Genomic DNA, 24,486 nt, shown 5'->3' with positions numbered 1-24,486 from the left:
TTGGACCATCGAGTGTGTGGAGGAATAAGGGTGGAAAAGAGATGCTGTGATACGTGTAAGTAGACTAACGTTTGTTCTTCTTATCTTATATATCCGTAAATAAATAAATGCACACACCACAAATCATGCATATAAAATCATGCATACATACTAATGGATGCCGTTCACGCAGACTTCATCATTAAGCGGTTGTGGTTTCGCAAGAGTAACCAGCTAGTCAGGCAGTTTGATCAGCTACAGATAGACAGTTCTGAATCGGCAGTTGTGGCTTCTGAATCATCTTCGTCAGAGTATACTCAGTCTTCAGCCAGTATGTATGCGACCGACGAAAAGGTGGCTGAATTGGAAAACTCTGTGAACCACATTAATGATCAGTTAGCCGCGATTTTGGCCCAGCTAGCTGAGCTGGCGTTGAAGGATAACAAGAGTGGTAGTAAGCATGCTGAGAATGAGATGAACAATGGTCCCCGCTTTGGGAATGAGGATGACTATCAGGATTACATCCAGAAACAGCTGGAGAAGGAGAAAGCTAAGGAAGAGGAGTGGAAGCAGCACATCACTCAGGAGGTGCAGGATCTGCGTGGGGGAAGCTCCGGAAGTCAGGACTTTTATAATTTGAAGAATTGTTTGTCAGCAACTGCTTTGCCTTTAAAATTCCGGCTCCCAGACATGAAGAAGTTTGATGGAACTGGGGATCCTACTGCCCACATGAATCAGTATGTTGCGGTAATGAAGCACACGATCCTGACTGAGGATCAGGTCCTAGCACTGTTTAATACTTATCTGGAGGGAGCTGCCCTCGTATGGTTCCATGCATTGCCGATGGTTACGAAGAGAGATTGGAAGGAGTTAGCGAAGTCATTCATCGCTCAGTATAGTTTCAACACTATGCTTGAGGTTACTCTGAAGGAGCTAGAGAGCACTAAGGAACAGACTGGGGAATCTTTTTCCGATTTTGTGAGGAGATGGAGGGCCAAGGCCGCAATCATGAAGCAGAAACCGCTTGAGCAGGATCAGATCCGAATGGTAGTTGGTAACACGTTGCCGTATATTAAGAATGAGCTGCGGTATATGCCTTTTACCGATTTCAATCAGATGTATAGTTGTGCCTTGACAGTTGAAGGGGATGGAGAGCCGAAGAAAGCTTACACTAAGTGGACAAAGTCTGGATATAGTGCCGGAGGGCCAAGTGCGAGTACAGAATCAGCCGCAGTGAAAATGCTTGAACTTAACGCTATTGAGAAGAGGCAGTTCGCCATGTTTGATCAAAGCTACGCAAAAGTTTTCGAACGATTGCAAAAAAGGGGATTGTTGAAAGCCCTCACTCCTAATGGCAAAGCACCGTCTACTTCTCAGATGCAAGCTAGGGGGTACTGTGAGTTCCATAGCAACTACGGGCACACTATTGAGAACTGTGAGAGGTTGAAGCATGAGATTCAAAATTTGATTGAGGAGAAAAAGATAGCTGATCCATCATCAGAAAACCCTTCCACTAGGCGCAATCCATTTCCTAATCATAGGGTAAGTATGATCGAATCCGGGCTCGAGGAGAGTACGGTGGTAGAATCCTTTGAGGAGGATGAAGAGGAGCTGTTGGACTCCGATGAGAAAATGACGATAGGAAGCGGATTGTATGTGTCTTTTCTGGGAGAGGAAACAGCGGGCGAGATGATAGATGATGAATTGGGCGATGGAGCGCCATATGACGAAGATGACACCGAAGAGACCGGGCAGGGGTCATCTCGGAGAATTATTCTTGAGTTAAAGATATTCAGTGGGGTGGAGGACCCTGAGGTCCACTTGTATAAGTATATGTGTGCTATGTTTGTTGAACCGTTTGGGATTAATGAGATCGCTCAGTGGTTCGACCCTTCGTTGATAGGCGAGCCTTTGGAGTGGTTCCGATCCTTGCCTGATTCCATCAAGGGTGATTGGTCACAATTGGCAAGTTTATTCTTGGAAAAGTATAAGAAGGCTAAAGAGAGAGCGGCAGAAAGTAGCGCAATGCAGGTTGGGCCCATCAAGCACCCGTTGCCAGCAGTTAGTAAGTATAACGGCAACAAAGACCCTATGGAGCATTTGCACTTCTACTTTTCAGTGATGGGGCCGTTGGACTTCAAAGGGGAGGAAATCACGAGTTTGTTTTGCAACTCGTTGGTAGGAGAATCGCTGGTGTGGTATATGTCTCTTCCGATGAATGTTAAGGTGAACTGGGCTGAAATGACTAAGAGATTCATCAAGAAATGCACCGCATGGGGACATCCAGAGGAAATGCCTGAGTCACTCGATGAGGAGACACATGAGGCAGTATTAACCATGGCTAAGTACAAGGGAGATGAGAACCCCATCGATCATGTAAACCGTTTTCGTGCCTACATGTTTGACGCGGGACTCTATCGAAGTGAGTTGGTTCAGCATTTTCCGAAGACACTCATAGGAGAAGCTTTGATGTGGCACCGAATGCTCTCGGCAAAGACAAAAGGGGACTGGGGGTCCCTCATGGAGGCCTTTGTGCAAAGGTATGAGATGTACATTCTGTGGACGGGGTCGTTGGAAGATTTAGAAAGGATCAAGCAATTTCCCGAAGAAACATTTGTGGATTACGCAAGAAGGTGGAGGTTCAAGTATGCTTCACGTCAGGTCACCTTGAGCGATCAGGAGCAACTCATGTGCATCCGAAAGGGTGCTATTCCACTTGTGGCAAAGAGGTTGAGTAGGGTGTTCTTGAAGGATTATAGTGAGGTTATAGGATGGGCTTGGTATGGATCGTCGGACCCTTCCTACGTAAATCCGAACGTCCCTCACGTGATGGATCTGATTGTTGTGGATATTTGGGGAAGTTCCTCGAAAGAGGAAGGTATCAATCAGAAAGCTCCAATCCATATCTGGGATGAGTCTGATGACGAGCCGAAAATTGTCGTAATGGTAGAGTCAGGACGAGGCACCGAGGGAAAGAATCTGCCCGGATTTAAGATCTTCAACGATGTTACTGGCTGGGGCAAAGGAAAGTCAAGCTGCTTCATAGAGGGGATCATGATGCTTGACCTAAATGCTGAGGAGCAGGTGATCACTATTGAGGCCACTGTGGGAGCGGTGGATGAGCCCAGTACCTCTAAGACTTATGAGAAACTCGAGAACCCTGTTGATGACAACTAGATTACCGCTTTGTTTGAATCTGATGATGTACTCACCAATACTATCAATGAAATGAATTCTGATTTTGCTTACTTGCTTGATGTTGATTCTGATCATTCCATGCATTCTCATTCATATAACATGCCTACATTTGAAATCAATACAATAGAAATGTCAACTTTCAATCTTGGCACGGATGCAAATCCTAAACTTATACAAATTGCTCAAGAATTAACTATTGAAGAGAGGAAAGAATTTGAGAGAATAATTAAAAAAAATACGAAATAGTGTTTGCTTGGACGTACGAAGACATGCCTGAAACCGATAAATCCATCGTAGCTCACCGTATTCCAAAATACCCCGATGCTAAACCCGTAAAGCAAAAGCTCTGACGCATGAGGCCAGAATGGGTAGATAAGATCAGGGAAGAAGTGAAGAAACAGTTAGAGGCAGGTTTCATCGAAGTAATTGAATATCCGCCGTGAGTGGCAAATGTAGTGCCAATCGCAAAGAAGGACGGTAAGGTGCGAATGTGCGTCGACTATAGAGATCTCAACAAGGCTTGAAGATGAATTCGCATTGCCTCACATCGATGTATTGATCGACAGTGCAACATCAAGCATCTTGCACACGAATGTGGATGGCTTCATGGGCTACATGCAGGTTCAGATGGCCGAGAAGCACAAAGCAAAGACCTCGTTCACTACTGAGTGGGGGACATGTTGCTATAGAGTAGTGCCATTTGGTTAAAAAAAAATGCCGGGGCAACTTATCAGCAAATGGCTACGGCACTGTTCCACGACATGATACACAAAGAGGTAGAGGTCTATGTGGATGACATGATGGTCAATTCGGGTACAAGAGAAGGGCACTTCGTAGCACTTGAGAAGTTTTTGGCCCGAATCGCAGAATTCAAGCTAAGGTTGAACCCGAAGAAGTGCTTCTTTGGCGTTTTGTCGGGGAAAATCCTAGGCTACGTAATCAGTAACAAGGGGATTGAGGTGGATCCCGATAAAGTGAAAGCCATACAAGAATGCCGGCACCGAAGAATGAGAAAGAAGTGAGAGGATTCCTGGGGCAGGTTCAGTATATCAGTCGATTCATAACATGACTCACCACAATCTGCGAACCAATCTTTAAGCTGCTACGGAAATATCAACCCACGGTTTGGAACGATAAGTGCCAGCAAGCGTTGGAAAGTGTCCGGACCTATTTGACTAATCCACCGGTTTTGAGGCTGCCTAAACTCAGAAAACCACTTCTCCTCTTTGTAGCGATCGAGGAGCGATCCATTGGAGCAATGTTGGCCCAGGAAGGGGACACCGGTGTGGAGCATACGGTGTATTATCTGAGTAAGAAGTTCCTGGAATACGAGCTTAAGTATAATATGATCGAAAAGACATGCGTGGCAGTAGTATGCCTAACGAAGAAGCTACGACACTATTTTCAGTCTTACAAAGTGATCATTATTTCCCGGATGGATCCCGTGAAGTATCTGTACCGAACTCCATCCTTAATCGGAAAGCTGGCCCGATGGTTGTTGCTTCTGTCAGAATTCGACATCGAATATGTAACGAAGAAGGTTATCAAGGGGAGAGCCGTAGCAGAATTTCTGGCCAATCAGCCCCTAAGTGCGGAAGAAGAGGAGACGAACTATGATTTCCCCGATGAGCATTTGAGCACCATAGAGGTTATACCATAGAAAATGTTCTTCGACGTCGCAGTTAATTTAAGTGGAGCAAGGGTAGGAGTGTTACTTATCTCGCTAGAAGGAGAAAGGATCCCAATGGAAAAGAAGTTATCGTTCCCTCTCACTAATAATACAGCCGAGTATGAAGCGTGCGTCTACGGGTTAGAGTCTTTAGCAGCATTGGGAGCATCGTACGTTGAAATCTGGGGCGACGCAAAGCTGATTATCAAACAAGCACAAGGAAACTGGGAAGTAAGGGAAGAAAGGTTGCGCCCATACCTAGACTAGCTGGAGGGGTTGGCACAGAGATTCAGCGAGTGCCGCTTTTATCACATTCCCCGAGCACAGAACCAAGCAACGGATGCTTTGGCCACCTTGGTGTCGGTGTGGGATAATCCACAGAATCTTGCCTCAAAGCCTTTGGTGCTAAAAAGGTCCCACAAACCGTGCTATGAAGATGTAATGTTGTTAGGAGTAGATGAGAAGCCTTGGTACTTCGACATTGTGAATTTCATGAAAAACGGGACTTATCCAGCAGAATCAGAACTTAGGGATCAGGCTGTGATCAGGAGGTTAGCTCATCAGTTCGTCATCCACAATAATTTGCTTTACAAAAGGCACACCGATGGATTACAATTGAGATGCTTGGACGAGGGAGAAGCCCGTGAGGCAATGGAGTCGGTACACTCAGGAATTTGTGGAGCCAATATAGGAGGAGCAGTATTAGCAAAGAAAATCGTAAGGCAATGCTTCTATTGGCTCACCATGGAAAGAGATTGAAACGAATGTATGAAGAAATGCCATGGTTGTCAAATCAACGGGGATTATAACCACCTGCCAGCTATGGAACTACACATGTTGGCACCCGTTTGGCCGTTTGCAGCTTGGGGCATCGATATCGTCAGCGAGGTGAGGCTTAATGCATCTAATGGACACAAGTTCATCGCAGTTGCCATTAATTACCGCACCAAGTGGGTAGAGGCAGAATCGTTTAGTAAGCTGGGATCAAAGCAGATGAGGAAGTTTATTGAAAAGCATCTAATCACCAGGTTCGGGGTGCCTCATCACATGATCACGGGCAATGGGGTCCAGTTTCAAGGAGAAGTAAAAAGTCTTTCCCAGGAGTACAATATTGAGCATCATAGATCTTCTCCATATTGTTTGCAAGCTAATGGGGCAGTAGAAGCCGCAAATAAGAACCTTAAGAGGATTCTCGTAAAGACAGTGGAGTCGCATCGGAATTGGAACGAGCAACTTCCGCTCGCTTTATGGGCTTATCACACGACGGTTAGAACATCTACTGGGGCAACACCGTTCTCTTTGGTATATGGGGCAGAGGCCGTTCTCCCAATTGAGGTTGAAAAGCGATCGTTGAGAATCGCAGTAGAAGCAGAGATTCCCGAGACGGAATGGGTGAAGAAGCGATATGAACAGTTGGCGTTGGTGGACGAGAAAAGGATGGAGGCTCTTTACCATGTGCAGTTATATCAAAGAAGGATGGCCCGGGCCTTCAACAAAAAGGTCAAGGCCAGCCTTATCAAAGAAGGGGATATGGTGCTGAAACAGATCCGAATGACGCACACTAACCCTAGGGGCAAGTTTAGGCCAAACTAGGAAGGACCGTTATTCATGAGGAAGATCCTGAGCAAGGGGGCGGTGAAGCTTGCTACTATGGACGGCATGGAGTTCTCCGAACCTACCAATCTGGATAGGCTTAAGAAATACTTTTCGTAAAAAAGAAAAAAGAAAAAAAGAAATAAAAATTCCCGATAGGTTGAAAACCCGCAAAGGGCGACCTATGCAACAATAAGGGACATCCAAATGAGTGAAAACCCAAGAGGGCGCTCATTTGAAAATTTCGGGATAATAAAAGGAGAGTTGAAAAATCGCTGGGACCTGAAAACCGAAAAAAGGCGGGTCCTGGTAACAGTAGTTATATCTTGAGCAATTATGGAAATAATGTGTAAGTGGCTAAGTATTTCTGTTGCTTGTAAATAAATAAAGGCATGAATATATTCGAAGAGAATGTTTGAAATGATTATGATCGACTGAATGCATGGTATTACAAGTCATGAGTTATACATTTCTTTTCCCCACCACCAAATAAAAAGCCTACACAAACATCCTTTTCACATATACCCACTATACATCACGGTAGTACTAATAAAGTCGTAAACCAAAACAACGACGGGACTATCAAGGAGGAGGAACCCCAAAGTCCCAAAAGCCCTCAAGCGAATCAAAGCCTCTGAAGTAAGGTGCCCACTCCTCGGCTAAGGCATCCTCGGCAACCCGATGACCCTTTACCGCAATCCGCAAACTCTCCTTAGTAGCTCGCTGGACCTCTATATCCACACGGCTCCTCTCCTCGGTTGCCCGACCTCGCTCCTCCTAGCTGGAGCACTCATCCTCCATCTCTCGATAACGATGTATGATCTGAGCGTCATCATTTCGTAGTGACTCTCCTCGCCCGGCCGCTACGCCCTCCTGTACTCTTCGGCCCATAGAATGGAGGCCTCCCTGTAAAGAAAAATAGGAGGGAAGCAATGTAAAAAAGAAGAAAGAAAAAAAAAGAGAAAATATATATACGTTCATTCATAATCATGTGCATACATATCACTACACTAGGTTATACAATACTCACCAGATGATGGGCGTGACTTAAGTCAAGCCGCACGCAGAAATACTTGGATAGCTCCACGAAATTTGTGCAAGTCTAGGCAGGCTTCGATAGGCAAATTAGGATTCGATCTATGGGCACAGGCCCCGCTACGGACTGCGGTCTACGGCATTATCAATGGGAACAGGCCCCGCTACGGACTGCGGTCTATGGGATCATCAATGGGCACATGCCCTGCTACGGACTGCGGTCTATGGCATTATCAATGGGCACAGGCCCCGCTACGGACTGCGGTCTATGGCATTATCAATGGGCACAGGCCCCGCTACGGACTGCGGTCTACGGCATTATCAATGGGCACAGGCCCCGCTACGGACTCCAGTCCACGGTATGAAGCGACTGCAGTCACAAACTCTCGGACGAGTGATAAAGCCCAAATATCAAAGCGACTGCGGTCAAAACCTCTTGGACGAGGTCTCAATTCCAACTCTCGGACGAGTGATAAAGCCCAGCTATCATCAATGAAGAGCACCTGCGATCGATGTAGAGATTAAGGTCGAACGGTTAATTTGGAGATATGCGAAACAAGCAAACGCTTTCGATCGATGTATAGATTAGGGTCAGATGTTCGATTTGGAGATCTGCAATACAAGGAAACGCCTGCGATCGATGTAGAGATTAGGGTCGAACGATGGATTTGGAGATATGCAAACGAAAGGACGCCTACGATCGATGTATAGATTAGGGTCGGATGTTCGATTTGGAGGTCTGCAATACATGAAAATGCCTGCGATCGATGTAGAGATTAGGGTCGAACGATGGATGTGGATATACGCAAACGAAAGAGTACCTGCGGTCGAGATAAAGACTAGGGTCGCTAGAAAAAGCCACTTTACCTGCGGTCGAGATAAAGACTAGGGTCGCTAGAAAAAGCAACTTTACCTGCGGTCGAGATAAAGACTAGGGTCGCTAGAAAAAGCAACTTTACCTGCGGTCGTGATAAAGACTAGGGTCGCTAGAAAAAGCAACTTTACCTGCGGTCGAGATAAAGACTAGGGTCGTTAGAAAAAGCAACTTTACATGCGGTCGAGATAAAGACTAGGGTCGCTAGAAAAAGCAACTTTACCTGCGGTCGAGATAAAGACTAGGGTCACTAGAAAAAGCAACTTTACCTGCGGTCGATGTGAAGACTAGGGTCGCTAGAAAAAGCCATTTACCTGCGGTCGATTTAGACTAGGGTCGCTAGAAAAAGCTATTTACCTGCGGTCGATTTAGACTAGGGTCGCTAGAAAAAGCCATTTACCTGCGGTTGATTTAGACTAGGGTCGCTAGAAAGAGCCATTTTACCTGCGGTCGATTTAGAGACTAGGGGCCCCAGAAGGAGCGTTCGCCGGCAGCCGATTCAGAGGCAAGGACGGGATAGCCAAAGTGAAGATTGAAGACAAGATAGGAACTTGTGACATGGAGATCAGGTATTTCTCCTCCCACTCTATAGGTGTTTTTTACTTTAATATATTTCGCATTGCATGTGTTGAATTCACGAAAAGAGGTTTTCGAAAAAGCACACACGTCACTGCCAAAAATAGAAAGTAGGGGCAACTGTAGACACCGGGGTCGGAGGACCGATGAAGAAAAATTATAAAAAGGGATCCAAATCAGTCGATTGAAATAAATGATGAGTCAATAAAAAATAATAAATAAAAAAAAACGTTGTTCGAAGGAACCGTGGAGACTGGTTTGATCGAATTCGGAAATCGAATCGAGATGACGGGCGAATCGGTTCCGCGAGTGAAATCTTAAATCGTCTCGCCGAGTTCGGGGTATTTCACGCCCTTTTCTTATTAATTTCATTATTAATAAAATCTCGAGACGATAGAGAGTTTTATTTTGGTATCCGAGCAATCCAAAAAATATATATGGTTTTGTAAAAAGATCGATTTTATAAAAGCTAATTTTATAAAATCGGTTTTGACGAAAATCATTTTCGATAAAAATCATTTTTTAGTTTTGGTTATTTTTAGATGTATTTTATTTAGTTAAACTTTTTTATTTTTTTAGTATATATAAACGCGGCCCCGTCGGGAGCCGGTATTTACGTCACGGGCCGTTGGACGGCCCGTGACGGGGCTGGGCCGCCCAGGCCCAGCCGCTGCACTTGGCATTCGGCCAAGTGCATTTTGCTGCACTTGGCCAAATGCCAAGTGCAATTTTAGTTTACAATTTATAAAAAAAAAAAAAAATTTAAAATCAAATAATTATAATAAGTATAATAATTATAATAATGAGTCATTAAGCCAAATTAGCTTACCCTTGGCTCTAAGCCAAGAGTAAGCTAATTTAGCTTTGCTTGGAGCCTACCCTTAGGCTCCAAGTAAAAAAAAAACCTTAATTTTGGGGCTCCATTTGCCTATAAATAGGATGGAGCCCAATGCATTTTGGGAGGAAGAAAAAACCCGAACCCCTGAAGAAATTCGACGAGATCCGAATTCGCCCAAAAACCCAAGAAACCGACTCAAAACACTATCAATCGACTTGATTTGGCATCTCCATTACCGATTGAGAGGTAATAATCCAAGGAACTAGACCCGTTTACTCTTCCATTTCATTCTTTATTGCGTTTTTATTGTTTAGATCTACTCCTTTACTCTTTTATTTTCACTTTTATTGCTTAAACTTGTCAAATTAATTTTCTTCTTTCATTCTACAAACACTTGAGTTTGGATCTAAAATAAAAACCTCGTTTTAAGTCCCAATACGAACCGTGACCCCATTTAGGGGTAGTTCGGGACTAAAACTTTGTAGATCTAGATTTAGAAAATGTTTTAATTAACGTTTTAAAATAAAACATCGTTTTGGGAGTTTCCGTTATAGACTATGACCCGATTCGGGTAGTTCGGAGGCAAAAAATGATAGAATAGATTAGATCTAAAGCTTTTGAATAAATCTGAAAACTGTTAAGAGCTGTTTCTATAATTTCATTTTTTCTGTCGGTAAAGGCGGTTTACCGACGGATTTTCCATCGGTAAAGCTGCTGGAATTCGGAAAAAATGCATTTTTAACCTTTTTTTCTTAACTTTTTGATATTTGGTCCCTAATATATGTATATATAATTATGTAATTATTTTATTAAAATCATTTTGGGGTATATAACTAATAATTATCTATTATATATTTACTCATTTTGTGTTTGGGTATTATTTATATTAATCTAACTTTGTAAAAATATATATATGTATATATAGGTTTTCTTTAAGTCCATTTAAGCTATATCTAATTATTATTTTTGTGGATCATTTGCTTGGCCCATTTGGGATGATTTATAAATGCTTTTGGGTTATTAGATATTATTTTGGGTATTGATATTGGGATGTACTTTTAGGTGGGTTAATTTCCATATAGCTATTGTGTAAAAACTAATTTGGGGTTAAATGTTATTTTCTCATTCATGAACTTTATTCATTATTTTTATATGTTTTGAATTAGGATAAAAAGTATACTATACTTAGTGTTATTTTCCTTTTTATTAGCATATATCAATAACTATAGTACATATTATGTTTTTACCTTATTTTTAATCTATAGGTGTAATCACCATCTTTTACTAAAAAGGTATATATATGTATATATTCCTTTTTTATTCTTTAGACATTTATATGTATATTTTAAATGGGTTTTGTTTGGTAATTGTGATTTAATTTGTTGTGATTATGATAAGTAAAGGTTCAATTGAGTGAAAAAAGGGAAATAAACCACAAAAAAAGAGACTTCAATTTGATTATTTAAACTAAAGAGTTTTTTAGAGATTCTTAATGTAAATAAAAAGGTTTTTCGTCGTTTTAAAGCGCTTTCTAAAAATATCACGTTTTAAAACCTTAATTCGTTCCAATGACGGATTAAGCGAACCTTGTAATTAAAATCGTTTTCATTGTAAATAATGAAGTTTTGAATCATTTTCCTAACTAAACAGTTTTATACAAAATGAATGAACTTGTATGCTTAATCACGTTTTTGGTTAAAACTTCTTGTTCAAACGTTTTCAAACGCTCGAGTCGTTCCAACGGCGATTCGAGTCGATGTCATGTAAATTAACGGGGTTTTGAAACGTACCTAAATCGTTCCAACGACGATTAAGGTACAAACCATGTAAATAAACTCGTTTTTTGGGGAGTGAGATTAGCTTAGAGTTAGTGTATAGTCTAAAGCATAAAATCATACTGTTAATAAATCAATTCTCTCTTCTCCCCCTCTCTCTCCTGTATACTTTAAATTTATGCAAAATGGGTGATTCTTTACTAAAATGGCTTGCTCAAAACGGTTTTCAAAGCGAGAAAGAAAAGGTTTCAAATGAATTTTAAACTTAAAGAAATATGCGATTAGTCCGTTATCGCCTAACACGCTGAGTAGGAGGCCGGTGGTTCATAACCGGGCGATGTCGGGGTGCCTAGTAGCCTTTCTCCGGAAAGGAGCTAGCCTTCTCGGCTCGTACCTAAGTTTTCTGAACCCTCACCGGTCTCCCGCAAGGGATCGGTGTTCATTTTCCCATTCGTGGGTGGCGACTCTTCCATACTCCGAGCTCCAGTCCTGCCGAGCAGCTTGATTCCACGATTGGTTGCTTTCGGCGCTAATCACCGCTTACGTCGCCATGAGGTGTCCACCCCCCGGTCCGCCCGGGCGAGGCCGTTCGACACCTTGTCTAATACCGGGTTTGTACACAATTTGGAAATCAAATCCAAGTAATTTAGCAATCCAGCGTTGCTGGTCAGGGGTTTGGATAGTTTGGGTCATGAGAGCTGTTAATTGTTGATGATCCGTCTGAATGATAAATGTGGTACCCAAGAAATATTGGCGCCACTTAGCTACAGCAGAAGTAAGAGCAAACAGTTCTCGAATATAAGTAGAAGAAGCTTGTAATTTTGGGGAGAGTTGCTTACTGTGGAATGCAATGGGATGGCCTGATTGTGATAGGACAGCCCCGATGCCTATGCCAGAAGCATCGGTTTGAACCACGAAGGTCTGAGAGAAGTCTGGAAGGAGCAATACATGAGTAACAGTTAGGGCATGCTTGAGGGTGGTAAATGCTGCATCAGCCCCAACATCCCATCCAAAGGCATCTTTGTGTAAAAGCTGAGTAAGAGGAGCCGAAAGCTGTGCATAGTGGGCAACAAACCTTCGATAATAACCGGTGAGCCCTAAAAATCCTCGTAATTGCTTTATGGATGTAGGAGGTGGCCAATCCACAACTACCCGAATTTTCTCCGGATCAACTGACACTCCGGTAGCCGAAATAATATGTCCCAAATATCCTAACGAAGTCTTGCCAAATTCACATTTAGAGGATTTCACAAAAAAAGAGTTAGAAGACAGGATTTGGAATACCTCAGCCAAATGATTCAAATGATCTTCCCAAGTAGGGCTGTAGACAAGGATATCATCAAAGAAAACCAGAACAAACTTCCGCAGAACATGTTTGAAGGTAGAATTCATCTCCGATTGAAAGGAGGAAGGAGCGTTGGAAAGGCCAAAAGGCATGACCAAAAATTCGTAGTGACCCTGGTGAGTACGGAAAGCGGTTTTGTGAACATAAACATCAGCAACACGTAATTGATGAAATCCAACCCTCAAATAAAGTTTAGAAAGAATTGAGCTCCATGAAGCTCATCCAAGAGTTCGTCTACAGTGGGTATGGGGAAACGATCACGGACGGTTACCGCATTTAGTGCGCGGTAGTCGACGCAGAATCGCCAACTTCCATCCTTCTTTTTTATCAGTAAAGCTGGGGAAGAGAACGGGCTAGAGCTGGGTCGAATGATTCCCTCTTGTAGCATTTCAGCCACAAGTTGTTCCATAGTATCTTTTTGGAAGTGGGGATAACGGTAAGGTTTAACATTAACGGGTGTGGTGTCAAGATAAAGGGGTATGTAATGATCGGAGTGGCGATGGGGAGGTAAGCCATGGGGAATAGAGAATATATGAGAATAGGTTTGAAAGAGGGGTTGAAGGGCGATGGATTGATCTGGTGGAAGGTGAGGGTCGAGGTTAGGAATGGTGGTGAGTGTAGAAGGGGGGTGGATAGTGTCAACAGACACAAGATAATACTGGGCTGTGGAATGGGTTTGGATATCTCTGTGGAGTTGATTAAGGGTCATGGTTGTAAGGGTTGGATGTTTAAGCCCATGTAAGGTAAGTTGTTGTCCCTCATGCAAGAAGCTCATCCAGAGGGATCTATAATCAAATAGAACAGGCCCAATAGAGGCCAGCCATTGGACGCCTAAAACGACATCGGCTCCATAGATTGGTAAGAGGTGAAAATCAACGATAAACTTACTTGACTGAAGAATCAGGGGAAGCTGAGAGCAGAGACCACTGCAGAGAAGGGCATCGTCGTTTCCCACGGTGACCTTGAGGTGAGAAGACGGTTCAATTGGTAATCCCAGTTTCTTGGCAACCCGAGTCTGAAGGAAGTTATGAGTAGATCCGCCGTCGATTAAAACCGCTACCGGAGTGTCATTAATGGTTCCTTCTAGGCGGAGCGTGGTGGGAACAAAGTGTCCTTCCAACGCGTGTAGAGAAATGGCTGGAACCGGTTCCGAGGAGGAAGCGACCGATGGCGGGTGAACAACAACCTCATTTGTGGGTGCAACTGAAATGGAATCGATAGATTCAGGGCTAAAGGTTCCATCGTCGAAATCCGTATCGGCAGCCATAAGGCAAAGAAATTGAGGTGTTTTACAGCGGTGACCTGGTGTGAATTTCTCATCACAATTAAAACAAAGACCCTTAGATCTGCGAGCAACCATTTCGGCCGGAGTGAGGCGTTTGATGGGTAATTAGGGGGAGCAGGAGGTGGCGGTTTTGGTGGTGTAGGAGGATAGGTAAAGGTTTTGGTCGACATATTTGGTAGTTTTGGGTAAGCTCCCTCTATTTTTTCTTCAATAATTTTAGCCATACCAATAGCTTCATGAAGAGTGGGTGGTTTGTGGAGAAGTAATTCACGGCGAATCGGATCCTTGAGACCAGAGATAAAACAATTGCGCAAATTGAGGGGAGTGAGGCCAGTGGTTCTTGTAGAAAGGGATTCAAAGGACTGTAGATAGGTTTGGACAGTGGAGGTTTGGAATAATTTGTAAAGGGTGGCTTCAGGGTTGAGATAAGTAGAAGGGCCAAACCTGAGTTCAATAGCACGAGCGAAATTTGCCCAGGAGGAGAGTTGAGAGGTGGAGGACATCCATTGATACCATTGGAGAGCCTCACCGGACATGTAGAAGGCAGCAATGGTGAGTTTATGGTCAAGAGGGGTGTTATGATAGGTGAAGAATCGGTCAAGTTGGAATAGCCAGCCGATCACATTCTCGCCGGTGAAGAAGGGTATTTCAAGTTTGGGTAGTCTGGGTTGTGAACCCGGAGGGGGTGGCGGGGGGGTCGGAAGCAAAGGAGTTTTAGGTTTATCAAGGCGGAAGATGATATCAGTGAGGGCTTGTTGGATGGAATCAGATTGGGAGGCATGTTTGGCAATATTTTCAGAATTTGCCTTAACAGAGAAGGAAACTTCTCTAAGTTCTTTAGCCAGGCCATGGATAGCTTCTTCAAGAGCCTTGTGTCTGGTTTGAGCACTGTCAGCCATGTGCAGAATTCAATGAAAGCACCAATGATGCAGCCTTCTTGCTAATGAGCTGCACAGATAGAGCAGAGATAGAAAAAGGGAATAAAGGAGGAAGAGAAAAAGAATATAGAAAAGAGGTGGTTTGTAATTGCCTACCCCACAACTTTTTCATTCCATCTATTAATAGTAACATAACAGAATTCAGTTACTACTCAATTGACAGCTCATACTAAAAACAAAGACTCAATTGACAACTCATACTAAAAACAAAGATTACATAAAATCATTAAATCTCTTTGGTGGGCAGATGTTTCTAGTGCTTCTCCTTTCTTGGTGCACTTGTGCTATTGGACCTAAATTGGGAATAGTTGGGCTTGAGCTTGAGACATCAATTAGGCCTGCAACAAAGAATTTCTATAATTATGCATTTGATAAGAAAGAAATAATATGATTATGCATTCCAGAAGTAAGGATAATAAAAAGAACTTATAAAAAAAATAATAAAAAGAAACTGTCTACTTCTACTTATAAACCATAGAAACATCATTGATAAGTGAAAATTTGTTCAAAAACTACAATGGAAAGCATAAGAGTTTTATCACATCTCGAGTTCTCCACATTATACTAAACTCTCAAAATTAAATACTAATTAAACGGAAGACGATCTTCTTCTAGATTCTAAGGTTTCATTTCCTTCGCCAGCTTCACCGCACATTTCTTCTAAAGATCTTCCCTTTGATTCCGGTACTAAGAAAGTAAAAAGCACTCCTAAGAAATTCACTCCTGCCATTATCAAAAGTGTAATTCTCACTCCAATTCCATTTGATAAATACAAAAACCCGAATGAACCCACTATTGCCCCTAACTTCCCACATGCTGCTGATATTCCATGGCAGGTTGACCTTAATCTTGCTGGGAATATCTCTGCAGGCACCACAAATGTGGTTGCGTTTGGACCGAAATTCGAGAAGAAAAATGTCAAAGAATACAACACAACAAATCCAATTTGGTTTCCTGGCAAGGTCCAGTGATGGTAAGGAATGGCCAGAGCTAACATGAACACTGTCATGAAGAAAAATCCCATTATCTGAATTGCAAACCTTCCCATTCTATCAATCAATGCAACAGTGAACCAATATCCAGGAACTGTGCTGCAAAGAGCAATCAAAGTTTGTGCTCTAGCAATTTTATACACTTCTTCCAAGGCATTCATGGTTTTAGCACCAGGAATCCATCCAATAGCGGTGAAAATGTCCTTCTGAAATAGATTCTGGCTATAGAATGCAATGTCTAACAAGAACCAAGTGGTTGTGGTTCCTAGCAAGTGAAGCCCGTGACGCCCAAGAAATTCCCTGCTCATCAGACCAAAATTATTTCCTCTCATCCGTCCAACCTTGTCTTCTTCTATTTGAATATCAACCTGAAGGACTTTTGCCATATCAGAAGCAGCCTGTTTGGCGTTTTTAGCAACCAATGCGGTGTAACGAGCAGTTTCAGGCATCTTCATGCGCCAGTAATAGGTAAGAACAGCTGGTAATGCACCAAACATCAAGATAATCCTCCAAACATAATCAGCTTGAGGTACAGTAGAACCAAGTGCATCAATTTGAAAAGGCTGGGAAGGAAATTTGGCCTTGAAAGCTGCAGAAACTACAATAGCAACCATGCCACCAACCAAAATTCCAAAACCTTGCATAGCAAAAACAGCAGCAATGAAAGCACCACGAGTCTTTTTATTAGCATATTCAGACATGATAGTAGCAGAAAGGGGGTAATCACCACCAATGCCGAAACCGAGCCAGAATCGGAAGAAACAAAGAGTGGACATGACAGAAGTAGGAGTATGGCCAAAAGAGAGACCTGAGGCAACTGAGCAGAGAACCATAAGCATTAATGTCATACCATAGACACGTTTTCTACCCATTTTATCACCAAGCCAGCCAAAGAAGAGCTGGCCTGCAAGTGTTCCACAGAAAGCAACACCAGTAACAGCTGCTGAGACATTATCTGGTAAAGCTCCTGGTTTGTTAGAACCTTCTTGATAGTAGTAGATTCTGCCTAGCAATTTGGTGACAAGTGAGATACAGAAAAGATCATAAGCATCAGTGAAAAATCCCATGCCAGCAATCACAATTGCTGTGAAATGGTACCATTGTGTTTTGGCCACATCAAGTGCATTAAGCACTTGCAACTGATCCCCTGCCATATGTGGATTCCCCTGCATAAAAAAGATTGAAATCATTCAGGTAATTGAAAAGCTGAGGTAGCCACAAGCCAGTCCAAAATACATGCCAGAAATAGAAAAACGAGCAATCCGAAACGATTTATTAAAGGCAAACCATACATCCGATCCGAGGTAACAGATATTATGACAGGCGAATAAAGTTAGTGAGAAAATCAATTCAAGCGTTTGGTAGGCTTTTCGGATCAACTGTTATACTTTGTATTTCCATTCAACAGTTGACCGAAACTTTTAATATTTTTTGTATTCTAGTTTATAGTTTATCATAAATTTTAGCAAACAATCTTTATAAATCACCTAATAACAAACAAACAACCCTAAATAAAATGCAAAACTAGTTAGAATTGTAGCAGTCAATCACAAAGAGTTTGGTCTTAATTTTTTTGTACGCATATTAATAGAATTCAAATAGGGATTTAAAAGTTAATTATGAATGAAGAGTATATGTTAATGAATGAAGAGAGATTTTAATAACATTTTGATTACAGGAAAAGAAAAGAAAAAGAATGTAGAAAGTGTTATGATTGAGAAAACAGAAAGAAAGAGTGATACCTGATAGAAGAGTGATGATGGAATTAGCAGTAGAAAAGAAAAGACGTTAAGTTAATAAAGCAAAAGAAACACAGAGAGCAAAGGACTCTCTCTGTGTTACGTTTCAAAGAGAATTTGGCCCAGCTTCTTTCCGTATTTAACTTAACCGCAATCTATATTTCTTTTTTACTCACCACACATATTACTGATTTTGACTCGGTATATTCCTTTTCACTTTTTTTATTTTGACATTTATAAATTATAATCCAAATGTGGTTGTGTTTTAATTGAACCCAACTAGTAATGGATTGCTATTCCAATTAGAATGATATTTGTTTTCTACTCTTTCTTACTATTATTATTAAAAACAAATACTAGTACAGAAAGATATCTATTAAAATCGGGTGGAGATTCCTTATATTATTCTTGCTTCGAATCATCCTCCACTCTTTGATTCAAATTCTACGTATGATACGGTGCTCTTACTTTCAATACGTTGTTGCTGTTTTTTTTTTCTTTGTTTGCTCATGAAACAAAATTAAATGTTTAATGGGATTAATTGGAATCCCTTGCCTTGTATTGATTTGGAATTGTATTGATTTGGAATGAGATATTTATACATGAGATTACAATGTGAATGCTGTAAAATCTAGCTAATTTATAGCTAATATAATTCCTTAATTTATGGCTGATTTACATTACTAATATTACTATAATTGTCTAACAAATATAATTCCTTAATTTGTGGCTGATTTACATTACTAATATTACCATGATTGTCTAACACACCCCCGTAGTCGAAACGGGAGGAGGATGAACGTTGAGACTAGACCGAAAGTCTTCAAAAAGAATCTGAGGAAGACCTTTGGTGAAGATGTCAGCGATTTGGTGCCAAGAAGGTACGTGTAAATATTAGGGGTATTTTTGGAAAGTCACACAAAATCAGTCTAGATATATAGTAGAATTGGTAAATGGGTTTAATATGTAAATGGGCCTCCCATTTGACCCAGTTTTGTAATTTTCCCTTACATATATAGCCATTGAAAATTATAACTCACTAATGTTTATGATCAACTCTCCTTGTATTTTTTTTTAGGGTAAATAATTATAAAGTCCATGAGTTTTTACTTAATACACTAGTTAGTTCCTCTGTTTTTAGAAATAATTATATAGTCCCTTAGTTTTTAGTTTCATCAACTCCTTAATCCTTATGTTTGAGTCAATCGTCAAACTATACCAAATAAATTTTAAAATACCAAAATTACCCTTTATTCTATATTTTAATAATAAAACAGCTATTTTTCATATTTTATGTTTTTTTCTCCTTTTTTCCTACATAGTTTCTACAATATATTTTTTTTCCGGCATAATCTCTACAATATTGAGTAATTAATTTATTAAATTTTATATAATAATAGAAATTTAATTTAGTAGCCTAAATTTTATTGACTAAAAAAATGAATGAAAAATATTTCAAAAATAATCAAAATAAGAGCAAAACTATATAAATTGTAAAAAGTAATCTTTATTTATCCATAACGTTAATAAATTTGGTCAATTTGAGAAATAATTTATCAAACTGTCTTCTCGGTCATGAATCTTGTTATCTACACTTCATACATGTGTCATTTTATCAATAATAAATTACAAACATTCGTTGAGATGTAAAAAAAATAAAAAGATATATTGTCTTTTTTTACGGATTAGACAAAAAAAATTCAAAAAATCCACCGAATTTATAAATATTAATCTCAAATTCTATTATTAAATTATAAAAAACATGAAATCCTTTTTTTAGAACGCAGAATAATGAACAAAAATATCTGTGTTTTAGAATAGTGTCTGAAATTGACCCAATTTATCAACGTTAGGGGTAAAATTGCTCTTGGCTTCCAACGTTAGGGGTAAAATTGCACCATTTTAGACGTTAAGGGTAAAATTGCTCCTGACCCAAAACATTAGGGGTATTTTTGCACACATTAGGGGTATTTTTGCACCTTAACCCTTTATTTTATAATAGGATAAGGTGCAAAAATACCCCCCAACATTTATAGCTATGAGCAATTTTACCCTTAACGTCTAAAATGGTGCAATTATACCCCTAATTTTGGCAGCCAAAAGCAAATTTACCCATAATATTGACACATTGGGTCAATTTGAGAAATAATTCATCAAACTGTCTTCTTGGTCATGAATATTGCCATCTACACGTGCATCATTTTATCATCGTTAGTAACAGATCACAAACATATGATTAGACGTGAAACTTTTTTAAGAAAATAAAAAAATATATATTGTCTTTTGTACGAGTTGGACAAAAAAATTTCCAATATTTAATCGAATTTATAAATATTAATTTTTAATTTTATTATTAAATCACAAAAAATATGAAATCTAATTTTTAGAACCACTGGTATGTGCAATTGGTGTATAATAAAAAATAAAATAACTACGTTTTTTTTAATAATATCTGAAATCGATCCAACTTGCCAATGTTAGAAGTAAAATTGCTCTTAGCTGCTAGCATTATGGCTTAAATTGCACCGTTTTAGAAATTAAGAGTAAAATTATTCATAGTTGTAAACGTTATGGACATTTTTTCATATTTTTCCTTTCATAATTGCATCGTTGATTAATTTAAAGGGATAAGTACAAAAAAATGCCTGTGGTATACACTTTTTGCAAACTCGAACCTGTGGTATTTTTTTTTTTTTTTTTTTTTTTTGCAAACAGAGGTATGTGTTACAGGCCGTTAGCAAACAGAGGCTAAATTGACTAACGGTGTTAAAATTCAAAAAGAAACGAGTTAATTTGGTCCTTATATTTATTTATTTTATATATTAACCCCCTAATTATCTAATTATCACAAATAAACCCCAAAATCAAAAATAAAAAAAACCATATTTTCCATCTCTTTTTCATTTTTTATTTTCCTTCTTCTTTCTCTCTCTTATTCTTCCTCCTCTCATCTTCTTCTTCTTTTCTTCTATTTTTTTTTCAAAATTTTGACTCTAGAAATTCCAGAAATTTTCCAGAATTCTGGAAAATTTCAGAAATTCTGGACGTCTGAAATCCAGACATGATGAACGTCTGGATTTCAGACGTTGTCCAGAATTTTTGGAATTTTCCAAAATTCTGGAATCAAAATTAAAAAAAGAAGAAGAAGAAGAAGAAGAAGAAGAAGAAGATGGTAAAGATGGTATTTTTTATTTTTATTTTTGATTTTGGAGGTTATTTGTGATAATTAGATAATTAGAGGGTTAATTTATAAAATAAATAAAGATAAGGACCAAATTAACTCTTTTCTCTTTGAATTTTAACACCGTTAGTCAATTTAGCCTCTGTTTGCTAACGGCCTGTAACACATACCTCTGTTTGCAAAAAAATATACCACAGGTTCGAGTTTGCAAAAAGTGTATACCACAGACATTTTTTTGTACTTATCCCTAATTTAAAACAAGTCTATTTTAGACATTTTAAATCCGAACAGCAATAGTTCAGTATAATTTTACCGAACACAAGTAATTAAACAATCATTAACAAACAGTTAACAGCAACAGCTAACAGCTTACTGCAACTGTAAACATCTAACAGCTACTAGCTAACAGCTGAACCAAACAGACCCTTAATATTTAAAATGGTGCAGTTTTATCTCTAATGTTGGCAGTTAAGAGCAATTTGAGAAATTATTTAATAAACTATTTTTTCGGTTATGAATCTTGTAATCTTAGCTTTATATTTGTACGCTATTTTATCACTCATTAATAACAAATCACAAACATATGATCAAACCTGAATTTTATAAAAAAAAATATACTATTTGTTTTTGCGAGTTAGACAAAAAAAAATTAAATATTTAGCCAAATTGAAAAATATTAATCTCGAATTCTATTATTAAATACAAAAAAATATGAAATATTTTTTATAGAACCAACTGATATGCAATTAGTAAAGAATAAGGAACAAAATATATGTGCTTTATAATAATGTTTGAAATTGACCCAACTTATGAACGTTAGGTGTAAAATTGCTCTTGGCTGCCAAAGTTACGAATAAAATTGCACTATTTTAGACGTTATAAGTAAAATTGCTCCTGACCCAACACATTAGAGGTATTTTTACACATCTTATAAAAAAAGGGTAAATAATTATTAAATCCTTATGTTTTTGCTTAACATACTAGTAGGTCCTTTACCTTTGACCTATCTCTCTTATTCATAGCTTGCTTGAAAGAAGACTGATTTTGCTAAAGAACTAGCTTGCCTGGGAGATTATCTAGCTATTTAGGGGAGAGCTGATCTTACTGTTAGACACGGTAAACATAGGAGACGCCTTATCCACGTTAGGAATTTAGGAAGAGTAGTACCGATAGCTTTAGTACGAGTTGGACCTTTCTTATTCTTAGTCCTCTTATGACTCTTATACAAGCTAGCTCTCTTATGCGCTTGCCTCGAATTACTGGTAATGTTATTTAGGCTTACTTAGCACTGTCAGATCCAGGGAAGGAATGATAAGAAAGAATAGCCTTTGCCAACTCACTCTTATCCTCTTAGTAGAACTGCTAGTCTTCTAAGCCTGTTAGTTATTTTTTTATTATGCTAGGTTCAAAGGGGAACTTAATAAAGACCGGGTCCATCCTATTATTATAAGGTCCTTGAGTTGTATTTTAATCAACTCTTTCGTCCTTCCATGTGTTTTTGTAGATGAAAGTACAAATTGTCCCTAGTTATTTACATAAAAAAACTTATTTTTTAATTTCAAATTTAATCGACATAGTTTTAATAAAGTTTATGAAGTATATATATACCGAAATTTATGTAATTGTATATACTCATCATTAAAAATGTATTTTTATTCTCTTAAATTTTTATTTTTTAATATAATGTCTTTAAATTAGCATTAAATATTAATAAATTTTTTAAAAAATCATATTTTTTTTTCCATTTTTGTTTTAGTGTATAAATGTTACGCATGACACCTATAATAAAAAAAAATTGGATTCCATGTTTGAGAACCTCAAAGTGTTAGCATTATATTATCCAATGGTATTTCATTCAAAAAGAAATTGATTCAACGAGACGTTTGGTATTCTACTGGGATAGAGATAAGGATAAAGGTTGGGATAAGATATGGATAAATGGTTGGAATAGAGATAAAAATATGATAGTAAAAAATTATTATTCAATGTTTGGTATGTGGGATAGAGATAGTAATAAAATAATACATTTTACTATTTTAACCTTATTTAAACTGCATAACATTAAATTGAGGGATTAGATGAATTTTTCTATTCTATTAGAATCGTAGTAGCTTATTCCACTTTCTTATACTATCCCCTTCTTGGGTATAGGATTTGAGAGATAAGAGGCTTATCTCTCGTCTGTCTCACTCTTCTATCTCCCAAACAAACACGAAATAACTTATCTCGTATTTTTTTTATCCCTATCTCACCTCCTAAATCCTTTATAACAAACACCCCGGAAGTGTAAGTGGATGGTTGAGTTCCTGCCTTGTTCACTTAAAAGAAGGGTATTGCTATTCACCGCACCTAAATTCCGGTCCACCGCCTATTTTTGACATATTTGCCCTTCCCATTTTATTTCATCCAAAACCTTAAAAGCTCTCTCTCCCGAGCACAAATCCCGGATTTTACAAAAATGGATCCAAAATGGACCCAAGCATTCCCGAAGATAATGATTTCGAACACGAGAAAATATTACGATTCTTAAATACGTGTCTGATTAATTTTAAATTTTTTTTTCGGTTTTTGCCTGAACGGGTAGAGCGTACTCTAGCTCCGTAGGCCGAACGGATGAACTACCCGTTCGGCCTAGGGAACGGGCAGTACGCGCCACCCGTTCCACCAACGGAACGGGCAGTACGCGCTGCCCGTTTCCACCCATGGTGAAACGAGCAGGCTGCCCGTTCAGGCTAAAAATGTGGAGAAATTTGAGAAACCTAAGAAGGTAGAGAGGATTTGAGAAAATTTTAATTTTTTGTTAGAAAAAGTGAGGAGGGCAAATATGTCAAAAATGGGCGGTGGACCGAAATTTGGGTGCGATATATAGCAGCCCACTAAAAGAATCTACTTAATTAGAGTCAAAGTCAACAGGAAAGTTAAAACGGAAGCAGAGAAACTAACCTCGCACAACTCTCCATGCCAAATACTCAAACCCTACAACTTAGGCATTGTTTGGATGGGGGTATTTTAAAGTAAACTAAGGTAGGGTAAGGTAGGTGAAGTTAATGAAATAATTTGTTATGTTTGGATAGAAGGTAAGATAAGTGATGGTTTAATAATGTAATTGTGTTTGGTTTGATGGTAAGGTAAAGTAAAGTAAGGTAAGTTATATATAAAATTACTTTTATATCCAAACAATGTCTTATTTTAAAATAAAATATAGAGTGAAATTTCTGAAAAGAAAAATCTATCACCTCCCTACCCTCCAATTTGGGGTGTAAAGAAAATCAACAAAATTTCACCTCACCTACCCTCACTTACTATTATATTCAATTACACATCAAAACAAACAAAGATTAGCTACCCTCACTTACCCTCACTTACTTTAAAATACCTCCATCCAAACAAGCCCTAAGCGGTGGTCAGGTGGAAATAGCCATTATTTATATTTTTTAGTTATAAATCAATAAAATTTTATTTAAATTCA

General features: G+C 39.2%; 1 protein-coding gene across 1 annotated transcript; it reads right to left on the bottom strand.

The window, feature by feature from the left end:
- Window positions 1-15,650: 15,650 nt before the first annotated feature.
- Window positions 15,651-17,922, bottom strand: LOC136220596 (inorganic phosphate transporter 1-4-like). The gene is made up of 2 exons (XM_066008407.1): window positions 17,840-17,922; window positions 15,651-17,263 (listed from the first exon to the last, which is right to left on the bottom strand). The coding sequence occupies exon 2, from the start codon at window positions 17,249-17,251 to the stop codon at window positions 15,695-15,697; it is 1,557 nt and encodes a 518-aa protein (XP_065864479.1). The 5' UTR covers window positions 17,252-17,263; window positions 17,840-17,922; the 3' UTR covers window positions 15,651-15,694.
- Between the last annotated feature and the right edge of the window lie 6,564 nt (window positions 17,923-24,486).

This window comes from Euphorbia lathyris, chromosome 2 (assembly GCF_963576675.1).
Source record: "Euphorbia lathyris chromosome 2, ddEupLath1.1, whole genome shotgun sequence".
NCBI lineage: Eukaryota > Viridiplantae > Streptophyta > Magnoliopsida > Malpighiales > Euphorbiaceae > Euphorbia > Euphorbia lathyris.
Note: the sequence above shows the minus strand (reverse complement) of the source record. Positions and strands in the feature narration are given on the sequence as shown.

What these genes read in the sequence shown, in the direction of transcription:
- LOC136220596 (XM_066008407.1), bottom strand. Translation starts at nt 17,251, where the DNA reads ATGGCAGGGGATCAGTTGCAAGTGCTTAATGCACTTGATGTGGCCAAA.